The 17,276-nt window shown below is 40.3% G+C and overlaps 1 protein-coding gene across 1 annotated transcript; it reads left to right on the forward strand.

The window, feature by feature from the left end:
- The first annotated feature begins 166 nt into the window (after positions 1-166).
- LOC135464068 (hemicentin-1-like) lies at positions 167-16,145 on the forward strand. Its single transcript, XM_064741554.1, has 14 exons — positions 167-194; positions 1,524-1,898; positions 3,239-3,559; positions 5,074-5,343; positions 6,848-7,111; positions 7,829-8,176; positions 9,192-9,326; positions 9,893-9,920; positions 10,495-10,580; positions 11,015-11,083; positions 11,965-12,003; positions 12,472-12,696; positions 14,018-14,082; positions 15,291-16,145. Exons 1-13 carry the CDS (start codon positions 167-169, stop codon positions 14,065-14,067), a joined length of 2,238 nt encoding a protein of 745 aa, XP_064597624.1. The 3' UTR covers positions 14,068-14,082; positions 15,291-16,145.
- Positions 16,146-17,276: the final 1,131 nt, after the last annotated feature.

The following is a 17,276-nucleotide window of genomic DNA, read 5'->3' on the forward strand; positions in this document are numbered from 1 at the left end:
AGGAAGAATTCAATTATTACTGTAGCTGCATATAACAACAGGGCAAAGTTAGTAATCTGACGGATAATTAATTTGAAACCATACTTCCTGTGGCCATGATAACGGGTTATTTCCTCATGGTTTACCATTTTACACAGTTTGGTGCATGTAGGGTCAGGCAGTAAGGATGACTGCGAGATTACATCCATCAACAGGTATGGTACTCTTGCATGTGACTTCTATATAACTGTCTGTCTTATGATGTTAAGTAGTACATAGAAGTTAGCAACATAGAGGCTTCGGTGGCATGCACAGCGCGCTTAAGGGAATTTATGCTAAACCCGAAGGACATTCCTCGCGAATCATCGTTCATACTGAAATAGGCTTTTAATGCTTATCCTGTCATTTCTAGCTGAAATTCATTACGAAAGGGGTAAGGGTCATAGGTAATACAAAGATAAATGCAATAAAATCCTAACTGTGTAACATGTGTGACCATTGGCCAACTATCAAGCTATCATCCCCTCCCTGGCTTCACCCGCTATGCTGTTGTTTGTGCACATTAAATGCTGTCTATAAGTCAGCAAGCGTGCGACTTTTATCCTAAAGGATGGAATAATTTCCAGAATTGCTCGCGCCTTGTCCACTGCATGTCATGAGGAGGCCTCCTGAACAAGCCTCCGTGTACAGTCATATGTCATTCATGACATTAATTCACTAGTAAAACTTGTTCTCGGGAGCTGTTTCCAAAAAATCATTCTCCAGGCATTTTTTGCGGGTTTCCAGCACGAACAAATATTCGCCCGTGCTCGCGTTCGCAGTCAGTATCAATGGTTCTAAATCGCCTTTGCAGCACGTCCAAAATATCCCTTCCCGCAATTATATAGCGGGGCTAAAAATTTGGCTTTCAATGTCCGGCTGCGGAGTTTAGTCAGAAAGCATGTCAGATGCCTGGAGAGATGCAATGGTTGCAGCCTCTGTTAGACTTCCCCCAGCAAAAAACTTGACCGTCTCTCCATAAAATAATACGTCATTAAACACAAATCATATAAATAAACACTTAATTAAATCTCCACTCTACAGATTTTCCTGACATGCAGTTGTGGTCAGCACGGATTACACTCTCATTTGTTTTCCATGTGAACTAGATAAGCCACGTACTATGTTGTAAAAAACTATGTTAACCCAGATCTATGCGTATACTTAATTACAAGTATCTAGAAAGGACTTTGTTATATGTAAGGCAATGGGTCACCTCACTCTGTCTCTATGTTGAAAAACACTCCCACGAAATGAAAATAGACCAAAAGAAACAGTTTCAGCAAATATGATAAAACCAATGTTTTACAGTCAGCGATATATTACATAACATGGTCTCTAGTACACACCACAGTATCTCTATGTAAAGATGGAAACAGAGCATGTAGGTTTTGATGGAGGTGTTAGCTTCAGAACTTACTTTTGACACATTTTGAAAAGTTCCAACACTATTTTGATAATGATACGCTTAATTCCAGAGTTTTGCAAATTCTTTCTTTTTTCAGTGCTTCTAGCTTTTACCGCTGGACACTTCGCAACAGCAGTCATCAACACAACTCTGGAGATCCGGGAACATTCGCGCGTGGAATTGTCATGTGACCCTGACGTCAGTGGGGAAGTGTCAAGGGTAACGTGGTACTTGGTCAAAACCCCATACATTCCAGCAACCTTACCTCCCGCCGATGATTACGTCAGGATTTCGGAATGGCAAAATTATAAAATTTATCATAGTTTAAATAAGTATGACTACTTTGATTACCGAGACGGCGGAAAGTTCACCCTGGTTGTCAAGAACGTCACGTCCACCACAAATATAGACATCTATTGCTGTTTTGTTAATGAGAATACAAATGGACAGTGTTTTCAAATTGATATCATTGGTAAGACAGTCTTCTTCCTTCAGTACTTTTAGGAGATACCACGAGGTAGAAGCCATGATGTTTACGGCTAAATGTACAATATATTTATGCTTTCATTCCCTCAATTTTGTCTTAATTTTTCTTATTTTTATGTTACATCATATTTCCGGGATAGTGATGAAGTGGCGGGGACGGTAGGTAGGGGCGCGGTGATGGGTTTGGGGGTGGTGGAGGGACGGTAAAGAGGGGGGGGGGTCGTGCAACACATATTTAAGTGACCTCAACCACCCACCCACCCACCCACCCATTATTTTATAATTTTTAACAGATGAACTAAAAACCAGTCTGTTCTGACATATGCTTGATGCAATAACGCATATATTTATATATTGGCATTTAATATAACGAACGTTATAACAAAATATTTCACTTACATGAAAATGGCCATGTTTCATTTCAGATATCTAGAAGGCTTTGATACATCTTGGATTTATTATATGTGTAAAATACAGTGGTGTTTTACATAACAGTAGACCTAAGGAAAGTAGGGCAAAACACGATCTTGGCAGTCAATGTTCATTTCATAATTTTAATTATAACTCCTTGCTGATCAACTACCCATTATAACTCCTTGCTGATCAACTACCCATAATAACTCCTTGCTGATCAACTACCCTTGTGCACAGATGATCATGGCCAAAAAAATATACCTCATTTTGGGCTCCACCATTTTGCAGTCGTGTTATAGTCACCTGTTAATGATTGGTGCTATAATACAGCCCTAGCTGTCGGTGAGCAAGAAACACTGCCAAATCATCCACACATCACGGGCCTGGAGCAGTGAAAAAGTAGCACTCTGAGTCTTACCGATAGCTGACCACACGTATACCCTCAAGATTGAATAAAACATATACAAAAATTATCAAAAAGAACAAACCTATATGCATTTCAGACAATTTTTTAACACAGAAACACTAATGAACCTAATCTAGTGTGCAGGTGCTTGCAATAAGTAAAAGAAAACACCCCCTATATCATTTACGAAGAGTGGAAGGCGTGGAAAAGTTGCGTATGGACCGATTGATATAGTTTTATGTTTTAACAAAGCTGCTTCCACTGAAAAATTAGACATGACACCTCAATCAGTCACATTATACTCACCGTGCCAATCAATCCTGTTTCCTTGCTCTAATCTCACAGCGTTGAGCGCAAGCGAGGCAGCAATGAATAGCATTTTGAAAGACTTTGGTATGACCCAACCAGGGCTTGATCCCTGGGTCTTCCGACGTCGACGCTTCGACCATTGTCACGGTCATGATTACAGAGACTCTTTGAAATGATTTTCATATTTTTATTTTCAGTTCCTGTTAAGAAAGTGGTACTTGTGGACGCTCGACCAAATGCAAAGGGAGCTGGTAGCGTACTGGATGTTACGGCAGGGAATGACACGCTGGTCACCTGCCTGGCTCCACGGGCTAATCCTGCTCCGGATTTTTCCTGGTCTGTATCTGGAAGACCATTGTCTCCAGGAACCATAGTTCAAAATTGTACGAATTCTGTCACAATCAGACTAGAGGCAGACAGAGCGATGACAGGTAAAAACATCACCTGTACTGCCATGACCACAGATGGAATCATCGAAGGACATCATTCTAGTGCCACAGCCTCTCTGAACGTGTTGTGTAAGTGGTTAGAGCTATTTTTCCTTTCTTTTGGGTATGTATATATCTATGTATACTAGGGGTTTTATGCCTCACTTAACTATTTTTCATTCATATGACGATGAGGAACAATAAGGTATTTGTACATATACTGTGTCTTTTTGTAGCAGTGCGAATCCATACTGTCAATGTGCTGCCGCCACTGAAGTACCATGCTAAAGACACTAAACGTAACACCCCCACCATTACACATTATACTGACACCGGGTCAACCAGTCCTGTTTCATTGCTCTAACCTCTCAGTGCTGAGCGCCGTTCAAGTCACCAACAAGTCCCCATTTTAAAGTAATTGGTTTGACCCTATTCGGGACACATGGCCTGCGTGGGAGTTGGCGGGGGTGGGGGTGCTTACCTTGTCTTGCTAAGTTCATCGTTGACATCATTTCCGAAAATGTTCAACCATTGACGTTTGAAATATGCATTAAATATAATGGCAATTAAGTGATGCAAAATAAACATCAAAACTAAAACATCAAGTTCATCCAACTGGACACGTTGTCAAACAGGAATAGTGAGAATAGTATGTTTTGCTCCAACGTCTTAAACTATGTGAATATAGACTATAAACTATGAGTACGGCATAAAACACCAATCAGATAAATACACAAATTTAACCGTGCTTGAATCTGAGAAGTCTCACCAGCATGGCTGTAATCTACACATATATCTATGACCAGTCTCCAGTTAACCGTGAAACGAAATGAGGTACAAAACAACGACTTTAAGATGTGCAATACACTGTTCTGCAATGTCCCAACAGCACACTGAACAACAAAGAGAATCAGTCACCGATAAACTCTCGTCATTGTTAAATAGATCAGTGAGAAATTGGAAAGGTGAACCAAGCATGACTTCTTCGGTTTCAAGTTTTATTGCAGGCCTATCAGAAGGCCTATGGTCCTAATTATTCTATCACACCTTTAGAAATAGTTGCAACCAAGTTTATTTTATTTATTTATTTGATTAGTGTTTTACGTCGTACTCAAGAATATTTCCCTTATTCGACGGCGGCCAGCATTATGGTGGGAGGAAACTGGGCAGAGCCAGGGGAAAACCCACGACCAACCGCAGGTGGCTGGCAGACCTTTCCACTTACGGCCGGAGAGGAAGCCAGCATGACAACCAAGTGTAAACATAACATGAAGTAACCTCGCACTTGTCGGTATGCGTTTTAAAAGAAGGATAGAAGGTTTATGTGCATACCGACCATGCTTGACGGATATAGGTTACAGTATTAGAGTATAGAGCCCATGTATTTTACAGGGGAAGAATTTGTAAAAATGAATTACAGTATTTATTAGTGGAAAGACCATTAAAAAGAATAAAAAAGCTGATTGAATCTATAAAGAAAGTTTTATCTGAAGGTATTTTCAGATACAGATTTTAATGGTCTTCGTACTGATGAGTTTTGTTCTTTAACATTCAGTAATTAACCTTATAATCAGATTTCACTAATTAATGTTTAATTCCTGCAGTCCCACCCACCAGGCCTGCATTGACAACAGTGCCACCACTTCCCGTGGAAGGATCCAAAATAGTACTGAGTTGTCGGGCAGAGGGAAATCCCACCCCGTCTCTGTCCTTGTTGACCCCTGATGGACTGACCCTGAACCAAACGATTGATGACGAAACTTACGGAGACTACCGATTTAGCCAGATCAGCCGTCGTGACAGAGGGATGTATCAATGCACGGCAAGCAACACACACGGCCATAGCATCGACATCATCAAACTGGACGTACTATGTACGTTAGCGTATTACTTTTAGTTGTTTTTCGAAAAAAGTTTTAAAACACATACGAAAGCCGTCACCCATGGCAGTTTTGCTCGTTGTGAAGCAACGTCAGTTTTGACACAGGAGCTGCATTAAATGGCTAATAATTTTAGTTTCATTAAGTACATTTTCAAATACTAAAGTATTTCTTGAATACACTGTTGAGAACTGAGGAGTTCGAATATATAAAAAGGAAAAAGTCAGTGGTTATAACCTTTCTTCTGCTACCATCTCAGGAGTAAAACACAGAAAATGGTAGTTCAAAATGCTATTACGTTTGTCTTCCGCCAGTCTGCTGTGCATATCTGACCCGTCAGTGATTTGACCAAAATTTGTTGTTTTACCGTGTCTTCCGTTTAAGTGTAAACATTATAATAGTGAAATAGTAATAAAACAAGCATGGCAGTACATAGGGACTGTATGTACTACCATCATGCCTGCTGTCATGGTGACATGTGGTTATTGTGAAGCAGCACAATGCACGCATATTAGTAATCTCTTGCTACAGGAGACAATATCACTTACTAGTCCAAACTAGTGTTTTAACCGGGTTTAAGTAGTTTTGGAATGCAACATATGAAGCTGTTAACTGTAAACTCCTAAGGAGATACGATTTGATTTATGTCACGACTAACCTATAGAACTCTTTCGTGTGGGAAATACTGCAGTAAAGGTATTGGCTCTGCTTGCTATATTCTCCAGTAAGTATATATCTGCACAAAGACAACTTACATCAAAGAATACCTGAAGAAAATCCAGTTGTTTGCGGAGGTCCACGGTGTAAATAAGGATGTATCTAAGTTTATAACATAACACAGCCAACGAACCCTAACATGAATTTAACCCCTGTTCGAAGAGAGGGGTTCGTGGTTGAGTGCTTACCTATCAATGGGGAACATTTCCTGCCTAGACAAAGTCAACCCGAGCCCCTTTACTTCTTTGCTGTAATATGTCACTGAGTCTTTATAGTACCATTGTGCAACAAAGAGGGTAGTTCACAAGAAATACAGCGTGACAACAGACAATAGTGTGGTTTTTGAACATCTTGAAGCCGGCTTTTGTAACCAGGGAATGAGGAGTGATCATGGCCATTGTTAGTTGCCCGAGATGTGAGATGAATCCCATTCTCGGACACGAACTGATTCCAGTATTACTCATAGCCTTAGTGCCTTTATGCCATCAACATTGCTTTCTTGGTGTTGTCTTGCATGAAGTTTGCTAAAGACCACTCGCCATCCATCAGTATAACGTGCGTCACACGTGAGAGAGTTCGCCAGTCACTCGCCAAACGTCGGTGGTTTACTCCTGGCACTCAGGTTTCCATTATACCCATAACACCGACCACCACCCGTATAAGTGGGGGAAAAAATACGTTGAGTATGAAGCTAAACAACAGTCAGATAATCAAATAATCAAAATGTGCTTGAGATTCTGGGTTTACGGGATATGAAATTGAACATGTCTCTCTTTGACAGATGCCCCAGACGTAAATCTTACCTTTGACAATACAACAGAGAGACTGGAGTGCTCAGCAGATGGTAATCCCACCGACTACATATTTGAGATCACACAGTCCCTCGGCGGCAAGATTATTAAACGGTGGAGAAATCACACTGTCGGAAAGGAGATGACTGTGGATTTGTCGCCCTTTGGAATGGACAGAACAGGGCTGTATGTCTGTAACGTTGATAACGGGGTCGGGGCAGCTAAAAAATCGGATATCTACGTCCACGCGAACAGTAAGTGAATCCAACCCTAATACTGCTTACTGGGAAAAGTCTTGACAAATGTTTGTCTAAGTCTGTGTTTTGAGTTACATAATTGTCATATTGAAACTTCTACTACATTTTATATAAAAAAAACAAAAACGATAGGTCCATGTTAAGATAATCTCGTCCCTGGTTCCCATTCAAGGTAACACACTTCAGCAGACCTCCCTTCGCTTTAATCTCAGCGAACAAGGGGAACAAAAAAGCCCTCGAAATTTTCTCAAACCACAACAATAATCCCTGCTTCCGGAACATTTGATCCAAAGATTCAGTTTGTTTAATGTTGGGCAACAAAAAATCCAGAAACAAATGAGGCGGGTACCAGATTTCAGTTAAGGGCAATAAATATCAACGAATATATACAATAAAAAGGTCAAGGATAATTTCTGTATAAATAACCACGGCTGTTAACATACAGTATCTTTAATTAGATGACGACGATCATGACACGTTGTGACCACCCTAACTGTATACATTATTCATTTTACACAGACGTATTTTCGAGAAATGCGAACAACCTGTTACTTTTCTAAAATAGTATATTGCACTCACAATAAATGTCAAGTGTCCACGGTTCAGATCTTAATCCACAGGCCACATATCTGTTTTCAATTCGCGTTACAAATTTTACACAAACGTACCTTAATAATATGCCTGAATACATGTATAACGTTTCCTTTTTCGAAGCCAAGCCACGTCTCGACTACATATACAGTTTGATGTCCTCACATGCTACCCTTCAAGGCAAGGGTATTCTCCGCGTGCTTTTTTACGCCTATCCTCCCTATACATCGTTATCATGGTCCAGAATGGAGGCGAACACCTCTGTGGGGAAGGAGCTGTATCACTATGAAGACTCTACTGAGGTTCTTCTGTACGTAGACGGGGTGTTGACCCGAGTCCCAGGCACCAGCAGCACACTGTTCCTCAGTCATGTCACCCCAGAGGACCTAGGGCTGTACAACTTCCGTGTGGAGAACAGCGAAGGTGAAGTGTCCCTTCAGTTGACCCTATCCCTCGGGAATAATCGTCTTGGTAAGTGAAATGCCCTGCTCGTCAATGTGGCACCTAGCTCTCTCTGCATACCCCCGGAGGAGGATATACCGTTTCAATTACAAACAATGTCACGGTATATAGTTTGCCTCGTTCATACGTTTGAAATACTCCGTGGTTAGCATGCATGCTATGCCGCAATCTAGGATACAAACCGTTTTAGATTCACATGATCGCATTATTATTTGACGTCTTAGTGCCAATAAGCCATCAACATGCTGTCTTGGTGTGGTCTTGCATGAAGTTTACTAGAAACCTCTTGTCATCCACCAGTATAACGTGTGTCACACGTGAGAGAGTTCGCCAGTAACTCGCCAAATGTCGGTGGTTTACTCCTGGCACTCAGGTTTCCCTTTTACCCTAACACTGACCTCATGCATATGTTTGAAATACGCCATGGTTAGCATACATGCTTTGCGTTAATCTCTTATTTGTATATCTGCTTCTGGCTACACGATATGACAATTTATTACCCGATTATCCCACAATTCCTTCGGAGGTCGGAGTTCAATCCCGGCTTTCGACGTGAAATTTCAAGTTTCTCGTGACCTTATTGTTCGTAGGCCTTGGTGACAATAAGTGGTCGACGTCTTACAATCGTTGAAGAACACCAATACGACGTGTCAGTCTGTACATCACACGTTCCCACTTGTTCGCTAGTTCGCTAGTAATTTCCAAGGACTAGTGTTTCACGACGTACTCAAGACCTTTTCATATACTAGTATACGATGACTGTTACTAGCCAACTTTCCCATGAAAAGCGTACAGAAGTGCGCAGAATATTTGTGGAAAAGAACTAGTTTCTAACGAACATCACATATTGCAAACGACCACTTGAGTTTCCTCGACATCCTTCAGTCATCAATGCTCCAAAAACAGTAAAGGGAATCTAAATTACCTTATAAATGAACAGGTCAAGTAAGTAATAAAACAAATAAATACAAATAAAATGTACTTTATATGTCACATACCTAGCGCTTCTGTGTTTTCTCTCCAGATCTGCTCCCTCCATTCGTGGCCTTAAAACACTTCTTGGTAATCAACATTGCCCTGTTCGGGACGATCTTGGGTACGGCTGCAATTGTATTTGGCTGTACTGGACTACTTAAGATCTCCGGCCTCTCAGTTAAAGGTAAAATTGCTATACATGACAATGCATCAAAATTGCGTTATATGAACTGAATGAATAGCGTAATTTCGCTTATCATGCTTGAAATGAAGCTCACATTTGGTGGTCAGAAATGGTTGTTGGGCTTTGGGCACCGGGCCCGTTTCTACAGCCTATATCTTGGGCTTAATTATTTGATAGTAGCTTCCAGGGCAACATGTGTCATTAGCATGAGTGGCCACAATATAGTTACCATTGTTACCTATATCTAGACAACATGCTGGATTCCTCTGCAGCCGTACGTGGCAAGGTCTTCCTTCCCTGCGGATGGTCGTGGGTTTCCACCGGGCTCTGCCACGATAATGCTGGCCGACGTTGTATAAGTGAAATATTCTTGAATACGGCGTAAAACACCAATCAAATAAATAAACATATCTAGACGAAGTTACTACCTAATGTAGGCTTCTAGAACTTTGCAGAGCCAACCCTAGAACTGTGCTTGTCAGAATGTTACTGTTTAATCTTGTCATAATAAACAGATGTGCTGTTTTATATGATTCATAATTCTAGGGGAATTTCTGTGTTTTCAGTGCTTAAACGCAGAAAAGATCGACTTTGGTAAGTGATAACGTATTTATCGCGATGGCAAATTTTGGAATTAACAATTCCACATTTACTAAGTCGCATGACCAAATTACACTTTTCTGATTCACCTCCTTTAGGTTCCTTTTTATTTCTTGTTGCCCACATTCTTCTGACATAATTTCAGTGAAAGTTGGTTTCTAAGCCGTGACCTATGCTACGATACTGATGCCTTAGACACACCCCCCAATGCCTAGTTATATATTAATGAGGCATTCCTGCCCGAATTAGTTGCCCATTCCGAACTTCAGACTTATACATCATGAGAATACAACAAGAATATCAGCAGAGCGAGGACCTACATACAGCTTTGCTTATGGCCAAAGCTTGATTGGTGTTTTTACGCCGGTTTTTTTTGAAAGCCGTGGAAACTCCACAATTTTCCACATGGCATGCAACATTTCCAAGGGTCTCATTTGTGATTTGACGAAACTGTCGCCTTGTAATCAATGAACTGTTTAAATGACAAGAGTGCTGCGATATATATATATATATATATATATATATATATATGTATGTATGTAGAGCGTCTTCCAATGTTTAATTGCAGGTGGCCAATGAAGCGATTGTCCTCCATTTACTATACTTGGTCTGGAAATCCACCGAGTGCCAAAGAACTCCAAGACATGGATAACAGTAAGTATTACATATAAACTAAATTGAACCTGGAAATCTCTAGTTCCTCTGGCAAATTTGTTGTTTCAAATACCTGGCAAACAATTTTCTTGTCCGCTCAACACCTCAACCTCCAATTACCACGATCGTTTAAATGGTGCACGTTGTTACATAAATTGTGTCATCATATCTACACGGCAGTAGTTCATAGAAAAAGTTATATTCAATTTCGTATAAAAATCAACTATAAAAAACATATTTTATACGTATCGAATTATAATTTCACTGGTTATTTTGGAATTTATAATACCTTACTCTTTTCAAAATGTATCGATATATCAGAAACAAAAGCTTACAATAGCTATATGTAAACAAATGTTTTCTAAATCAAATAAGGTGCATGGCCTCTTCATCAGCAGATACTTATCCCATATTCTTTTATCTCTCCACTGAAGGGGACCCTGTGTATTACCAAGGACCGCTGAACTCCAGGTTCAGGCTTAGCACCAGGCGACAGCCGATAAGTAAGTATTTTGAATATAGCATGGACCAAAGGTTGATTACTCAAAACCATAATGAAACCGTGGTCTACCGTAGTTGAATCGTCCACCAATGATTGTTCAATCCATAGTTTGGAAACACCAAATCTGGAAAGAGCAGGATTTGAGCCCGCGACCTCATTCGGCATGGGTTGAGCAACTATATGTGTCGACATTATGAAATACTATACGAGCGACACTATGGTGACGTAAAGCCAGAAACACACCATGAATAATGTACATATACAATTTAATCGACTGGTAGTTTCTTCAAACACTTCAAATACCCAATTCACACAGCCAAAATTTAAACCGGATCAAATCTGAACCACGTATCCTGGGCATTTAATCCAGTTATCGTTCACACGAAACAGATAAGCGGGCTCAAGTCCTGAAACTGACTTAAAGCCACGTCGCCAGCAGGGGCAAATACACCCGATTAACTGCCCTCGCTTTGCGTTCACACGAGCGACGTCAAACTGGCTCAAAGCCACTTTCGAATTTAAACCACCATAACTTTGCCCGTGTGAAGGATTTAAAATTCATCATAAACGCACCGATTATTTCGTCTGTAGTTTTCTTTTTCAGTCTGGAAACAAATCACAACCTTTCGCCAGGTACCTGCCAAACTTCCATACAGTCGCACTGAGCCAGCGAGATCTTGGTTTTAATCCTTCGACCTCGATCAATGAAAATGTTCGGTATACCTCTTACGAAATCAGTTCTCCACAAGATGTGGGGCTCAGAGATGAATATTATAATACACCTTAAATGTACCAAATCGAAAGCAAACCACGTCACTTGAATATGTGCGGACTGAGAATTATCTAGGCCTATGTAGTAAACTATTTTATTTTTGTTGTCAGATAGTGTCCTGAGTGCAGAAGAGCTGAAGGTTGCTACACGTGAGATGTTCATTCATTATACTTTTTTAAATCAGAAATCGTTTGGAGATTTTTGGTCGAACATCTTAACAATTTTCCATAACGTTTGTGTCTACAAATCATCAGTTCAGTGATGAAACGAACAAAGGGATGGAAGGAAGAAAATGCCTTGGGCATCTAATAATGTTGTCATTTCTTTCCAACAAGAAGTATGAATTTCTCCAAAAAGATGAAAACTCTCAAGCTTGAATGTTTGGGATTCAAACTACAGACAGTATTTAGTAGTTTAGGACCTTGGGCCGTCTGAGAATGAATTATGAAGAAGAGAAAATTCTAGTATTTATCAAGAGTGTTACTATTGCCCTCAGGGACACAATCTTTCTCTCCGGTATCCAGGGTCCATACTTCGTGAAAATCACCATTCTGTACACTCTAACTGCCGAGCTGACAGAAAAACTATGTATGGCTTTACTTGATTCTTCTCTCTAGTGCCACCCGCATGTGGGCTTGAGATGTCCTACCAACGTTCAGCCCAGGCAGAAGAGGATAACAATCGACGAGATGGGCAACGAGGAAGAGAGGAGAGGGGAAGAGAGGACAGCAGAAAAATGAGGGGAAACGAGGTCAGGAGAGTGGAGGAAACAGAAGAGAGGGAAACAGAGGAAAGGGGGAGGGGGGCAGAGGAAAGACGAAGGGACGAACCAGACTTCTTTCGTAAGTTTTCTCCTCATTCTCGTCCATTCACAATTGACAGCTGCCACAGAATCTGAATTTTATGAGAATATTATTTAAAAAAAGAAAGAAATACACACAAAGAAAAAAATCCAAAAAACTCTCGCCCAATGACATACATGTACACATATACGTTTACATCCTCACCCATGTTGTTAGTTTTTGGCAGATAACGAAATTATATGATATATATGTGAACCGATCTTCCTTCGGTCAAATTTTGGACACCCAATCCTTTAACACGAGCCATTTACTTAACAAACCCGAGTGCAAGACATTTGGATGTTGCAGTTACTGCTAATTTGAGCTTGGTGTGTAAATTGTTTTATTAGCATTGCTGAAGCTGGATAAGAACAAGCGATATCCTTAGTTGGTATAAACGACATTGTACACCCTCCATAAAACCTTGAAATAATTTCCAGTTGTTTAAAGGGACATATTGCCGATAGAAATTCAGAATTTTTGAGTTGGTTCAACTACATACAAAAATGAGTTGCATTTGACTCCCAACTAAACGCCCTTGGGTCTGTATTTTGCGGAAAGTCTCAAATGAAAGAATTAGAAGGGGAAATCCGTCACTGACCTAACCCGTCCGTCCGACGACATAACATTCCATTAAGGCGGCAGAAAAATTCCCATAATATAACGTTCGCTCGAGGATCGCACATGTACACAGTATGACAGATTGACAGCGAATTATAACTCTAGTACACCAAATACGATCTTCCTTTCTAACGATAATGTAGTATAAGTATTTGTAATTCCCAACCATCTTTACGCCAGAACTGAAGTGTGGAACATGGTAGGCTGCAAAATCACAATACAATACTGTGTCTGAAGTTTGGAGATTTCTGTATGCTACAAGAGGAGGTAACCTTTTACAAAAGTCAATATTCGGCCATGTTTCTAAATATAGAGATGGTCGTGGGTTTCTTCTCACCACAATGCTGGCCGCAGTCGTATAGGCGAAATATTCTGGAGCACGGCGTAAAACACGAATCAAATAAATAAATAAATAAAGCGACTGGAGTGGGTTGATGGTGGAGGAGAAACCAGGGATAAAACCGAACATTCCGTTGTCTACTCTAAGTCAAGTACCAGAATGTAAGTAGACATGTGGAAGTCTTAAAGTTTATGAGGATGACGTTTAAAATAGAAGTATTTAAAATACAGCTGGATATATATTCACCAGCATGACAGTACTGTATTTCCAGATTCAAAGATTTGGTCAAAACAGATCACACAATCCTGCACAGGTTTGTCATTTACTTAAGTATCATACCTGCTATTTCTATCACTACAGCTGGACCTTGTGTTGGTGGGTATTACGCCCCAGATTCACCTTTTATCTAAGGAAAACGTTGGCAGGTGAGTATTTCTCTTCTTTTTGTTTTTTTGTCCTAATCATAGGCATCCATATAGTGAGTAAGATACATCACCTGTTCTCACTGCCTATAAAATCACGTCCCGTATGTCTATGGAAGGATCTATAAAACGATAGTTTTCCTCTTACCTTGTATCTCACGTAGACCTCTGTGTGGAAACTGGAGAGTGCATCGCTCGCCAGATCCATATTTGGTTTAATTCAAGGTGTATTGTCCAAGCATCAATCTTATGTATGTATGTATGTATGTATGTATGCTTGGGGTTTCACGTCGTACTCAACAGTTTTTCAGTCATAGACAGTGATGAGTCATTATTAGTGTGTGTACATATACTCTGTCTTTTTGTGGCAAGGCATGTCCATGTAGCCAAAATGCTGCCACCACTGAAGTATCCTGTCGAAAACACCAGACATGACACCTTACGCAGTCACATTATACTGACAAGAGTCGCATTTGGACATTTTCGCCACTCTGCTGGACTGAGACTATTTCGAGAGATCAAAAGGCTTATTGGTGCTGTAAACCAAGCGTCAGTTCTCAAACATGACACCCCACGCAGTCACACTATACTGACACCGGGCCAACCAGTCCTGTTTCCTTTCTCTAACCTCTCAGACTGTTTGTAACTCCTGGTCTATTTACATACAATAATTAGGAAGACTTTCTATCAACACGAATACTAGAGTTACAGGAGTCGCATTTGGACATTTTTACCACTCTGCTGGACTGAGACTCCATTTAGAGAGATCAAAAGGCTTATTGGTGCTGTAAACCAAGCGTCAGTTCTCAAAAGTGTAACAAAACTGAAGTCAGGGTTGATACCAGTCTTGATAAAATTTAATACCGGACATTTTTTTTTTCGAGAAAACTGAAAGAGATTTGCAACACCCAGTATGCGTAGTACGTTACAGTGATGTGAACTATTCGAAAAGTGGGATTTACAAATTGAATCTTCCCTCGAAACTTAACGAGGCTTGCGGGCCAGCTTGTACCGCATACCAATGAACCCATCGAAAGAAGTGACACTTGCTACGTCATGTAGACATTAAGGCATTCGAATATCTGTTGTCATGAGCCCTTGACAACACTTTGTAATTGCAAGGTGTTTGTATAGGTGAATCAATCACACAGCAATTAAAGGGTGACTGTGTACGCACACTATTTAAAACATTTATCTTTTTTTGTGCCTAGTGTACCGGACACCGGCATATACTGCTGATGACCAAAAGGCACGGACCAAAAGTAGAGGCGGGGGCCCGATATCGTGGCATGGACCGGAAGTAGGGGCCTGGGCTTCGTTGTTGGTTCGCAGCACTCTTGTCATTTAAACAGTTCATTGATTACAAGGCGACAGTTTCGTCAAATCACAAATGAGACCCTTGGAAATGTTGCATGCCATGTAGAAAATTGTGGAGTTTCCACGGCTTTCATAATAATGTACGTATTTGTACTTGCTGGATTCTTATATATGGCGCTCAGTTTGTTTGAATCGCTTTTCTAGCTACAGTTACTGGTTTTGTGGATGTATATTTTTTTCCGCTTGATTCTTAAATATAGTTCATGTGCAAACTAACTTTTCTTTTCTTGGGAATTCAGCCGTAATTATTATAATTATTACAGCAGGAGCTGGATAAAACATAGGTTGGGGGTAATGTACATATTAAAATAAAAACCGTGATTAATACGATGTCTTACTAATTTCACTATATTTTAGCAGCCAACCTACTTTAGGATCATGGGTTTTCCTCCCACCATAATGCTGGCCGCCGTCGTATATGTGAAATAAGCTTGTGTTCGGCATAAAACACCAATCAAATAAACACATAAATACTTCAGTATCACGTGAATATCTGACACGGTTCTAAGTGCTCTTAATATGTTCGTGTATGTAATCTACAGATTAACATTTTTTAAACCCAAAATTCCTCGTACTTTAATATCGCTGAATTGTTGGTGATTTCATGAACGCCAATGTACAGTAGCAAATTGCTCCGTTTATATGTGTTTCACTACAGGCGTTTAATGTGGTACTCAAGAATTGTTCAGTTTTATTACGGCAGTCAGGTATACGTGATGAGGCAGCTAGTCAGAGCCCTGAGGAAACCTCTGTCCTTTGCCAGTAACCTGACAAACTTTTTGACAAAGATACAGCTGAAACTCGAAACTGCAGCCTCAATGGTTAGTAAACTTTCGGCAGAAGCCAACATTTGGACATCTCCACATGCGTTTCAAGGCAGTGATTAGCATGGAATGTCAGCATTGCTTGACAGACATCAATAACTCTCGACACATGACATTTCAAGTACACCGCGAATGTTTTGGGAATTAATATGGGTCGACTCCCCAAAGCCAGTCTAAAATTTGAAATTCAACACCCCTGTTTTTAGATCCTGGGATTAACACTGCGAATCCACAATAGGTGTTAAACCGAGACAAATCTGTCACAAACTGAACTTTTCAGGCCAAACACTATGCAGTGTATTTGATTTTATAACACGAGTAAAACATGACTTTGTGAAATCGGCTCCTAGTGTCTGGCCCGAGATCACGAAGCGATCTTAGACTTAAGTAAAATTCAATGATTAAACTTTTCCGTTATTTTAGCTGAATTTTTTGTTACAACAATTTGCCCAGAATTTACGCTTTTAAGCAATACTTTGACCTTGTTATGTAAGAAATAACCATTTTAAAGTGAATTGAAATTTTGACTTTCTAAAAGTCTTTTGAAAGTCTAAGTTCTTTTCGTGATCCCCGGGCCTGTTTTACGAAACATTCGTGAAATGCGCCTGGCGTGACCTCCATGACAACATACACGTACAGTGTAGAGATATGTCACCCAGGTCAATGTGCTTAACGCAGCATTGTGACAGCTGTGTATAAGGGCCTAAATTTTCGTTCATGACTAACTTGCTCAATTTACTGTACTCTGAGAATTCCAATGACTCTAGGAAAGTGCTTTAAGGCTGGTTTGGAAGGTATTGTTATATCCTAGTGAAAAAAAGTATGTTTCGACGTTTATTTGCCTCTAAAAATGCACTTTGTGGGGGCGAAAATTGGGATCATTCAGGGTATCTTACTGAAAAGGGTCCAGATGTTCCGACATCCATATACACTGTATTTTGTTAAGTTTCCACACCAAGAAGTCACATGGAATGTTTCGTATCAGAATGGGGATAT

Source organism: Liolophura sinensis, chromosome 1 (assembly GCF_032854445.1).
Source record: "Liolophura sinensis isolate JHLJ2023 chromosome 1, CUHK_Ljap_v2, whole genome shotgun sequence".
In the NCBI taxonomy this organism is placed as follows: Eukaryota; Metazoa; Mollusca; class Polyplacophora; order Chitonida; family Chitonidae; genus Liolophura; species Liolophura sinensis.

Coding starts and splice junctions, on each gene's coding strand:
- LOC135464068 (XM_064741554.1), top strand. CDS start 167: ATGACTGCGAGATTACATCCATCAACAG. Junction 10,581..11,014: donor ACTCCAAGACATGGATAACA/GTAAGTATTACA, acceptor TCTCCACTGAAG/GGGACCCTGTGTATTACCAA. Junction 11,084..11,964: donor CACCAGGCGACAGCCGATAA/GTAAGTATTTTG, acceptor TTTTGTTGTCAG/ATAGTGTCCTGAGTGCAGAA.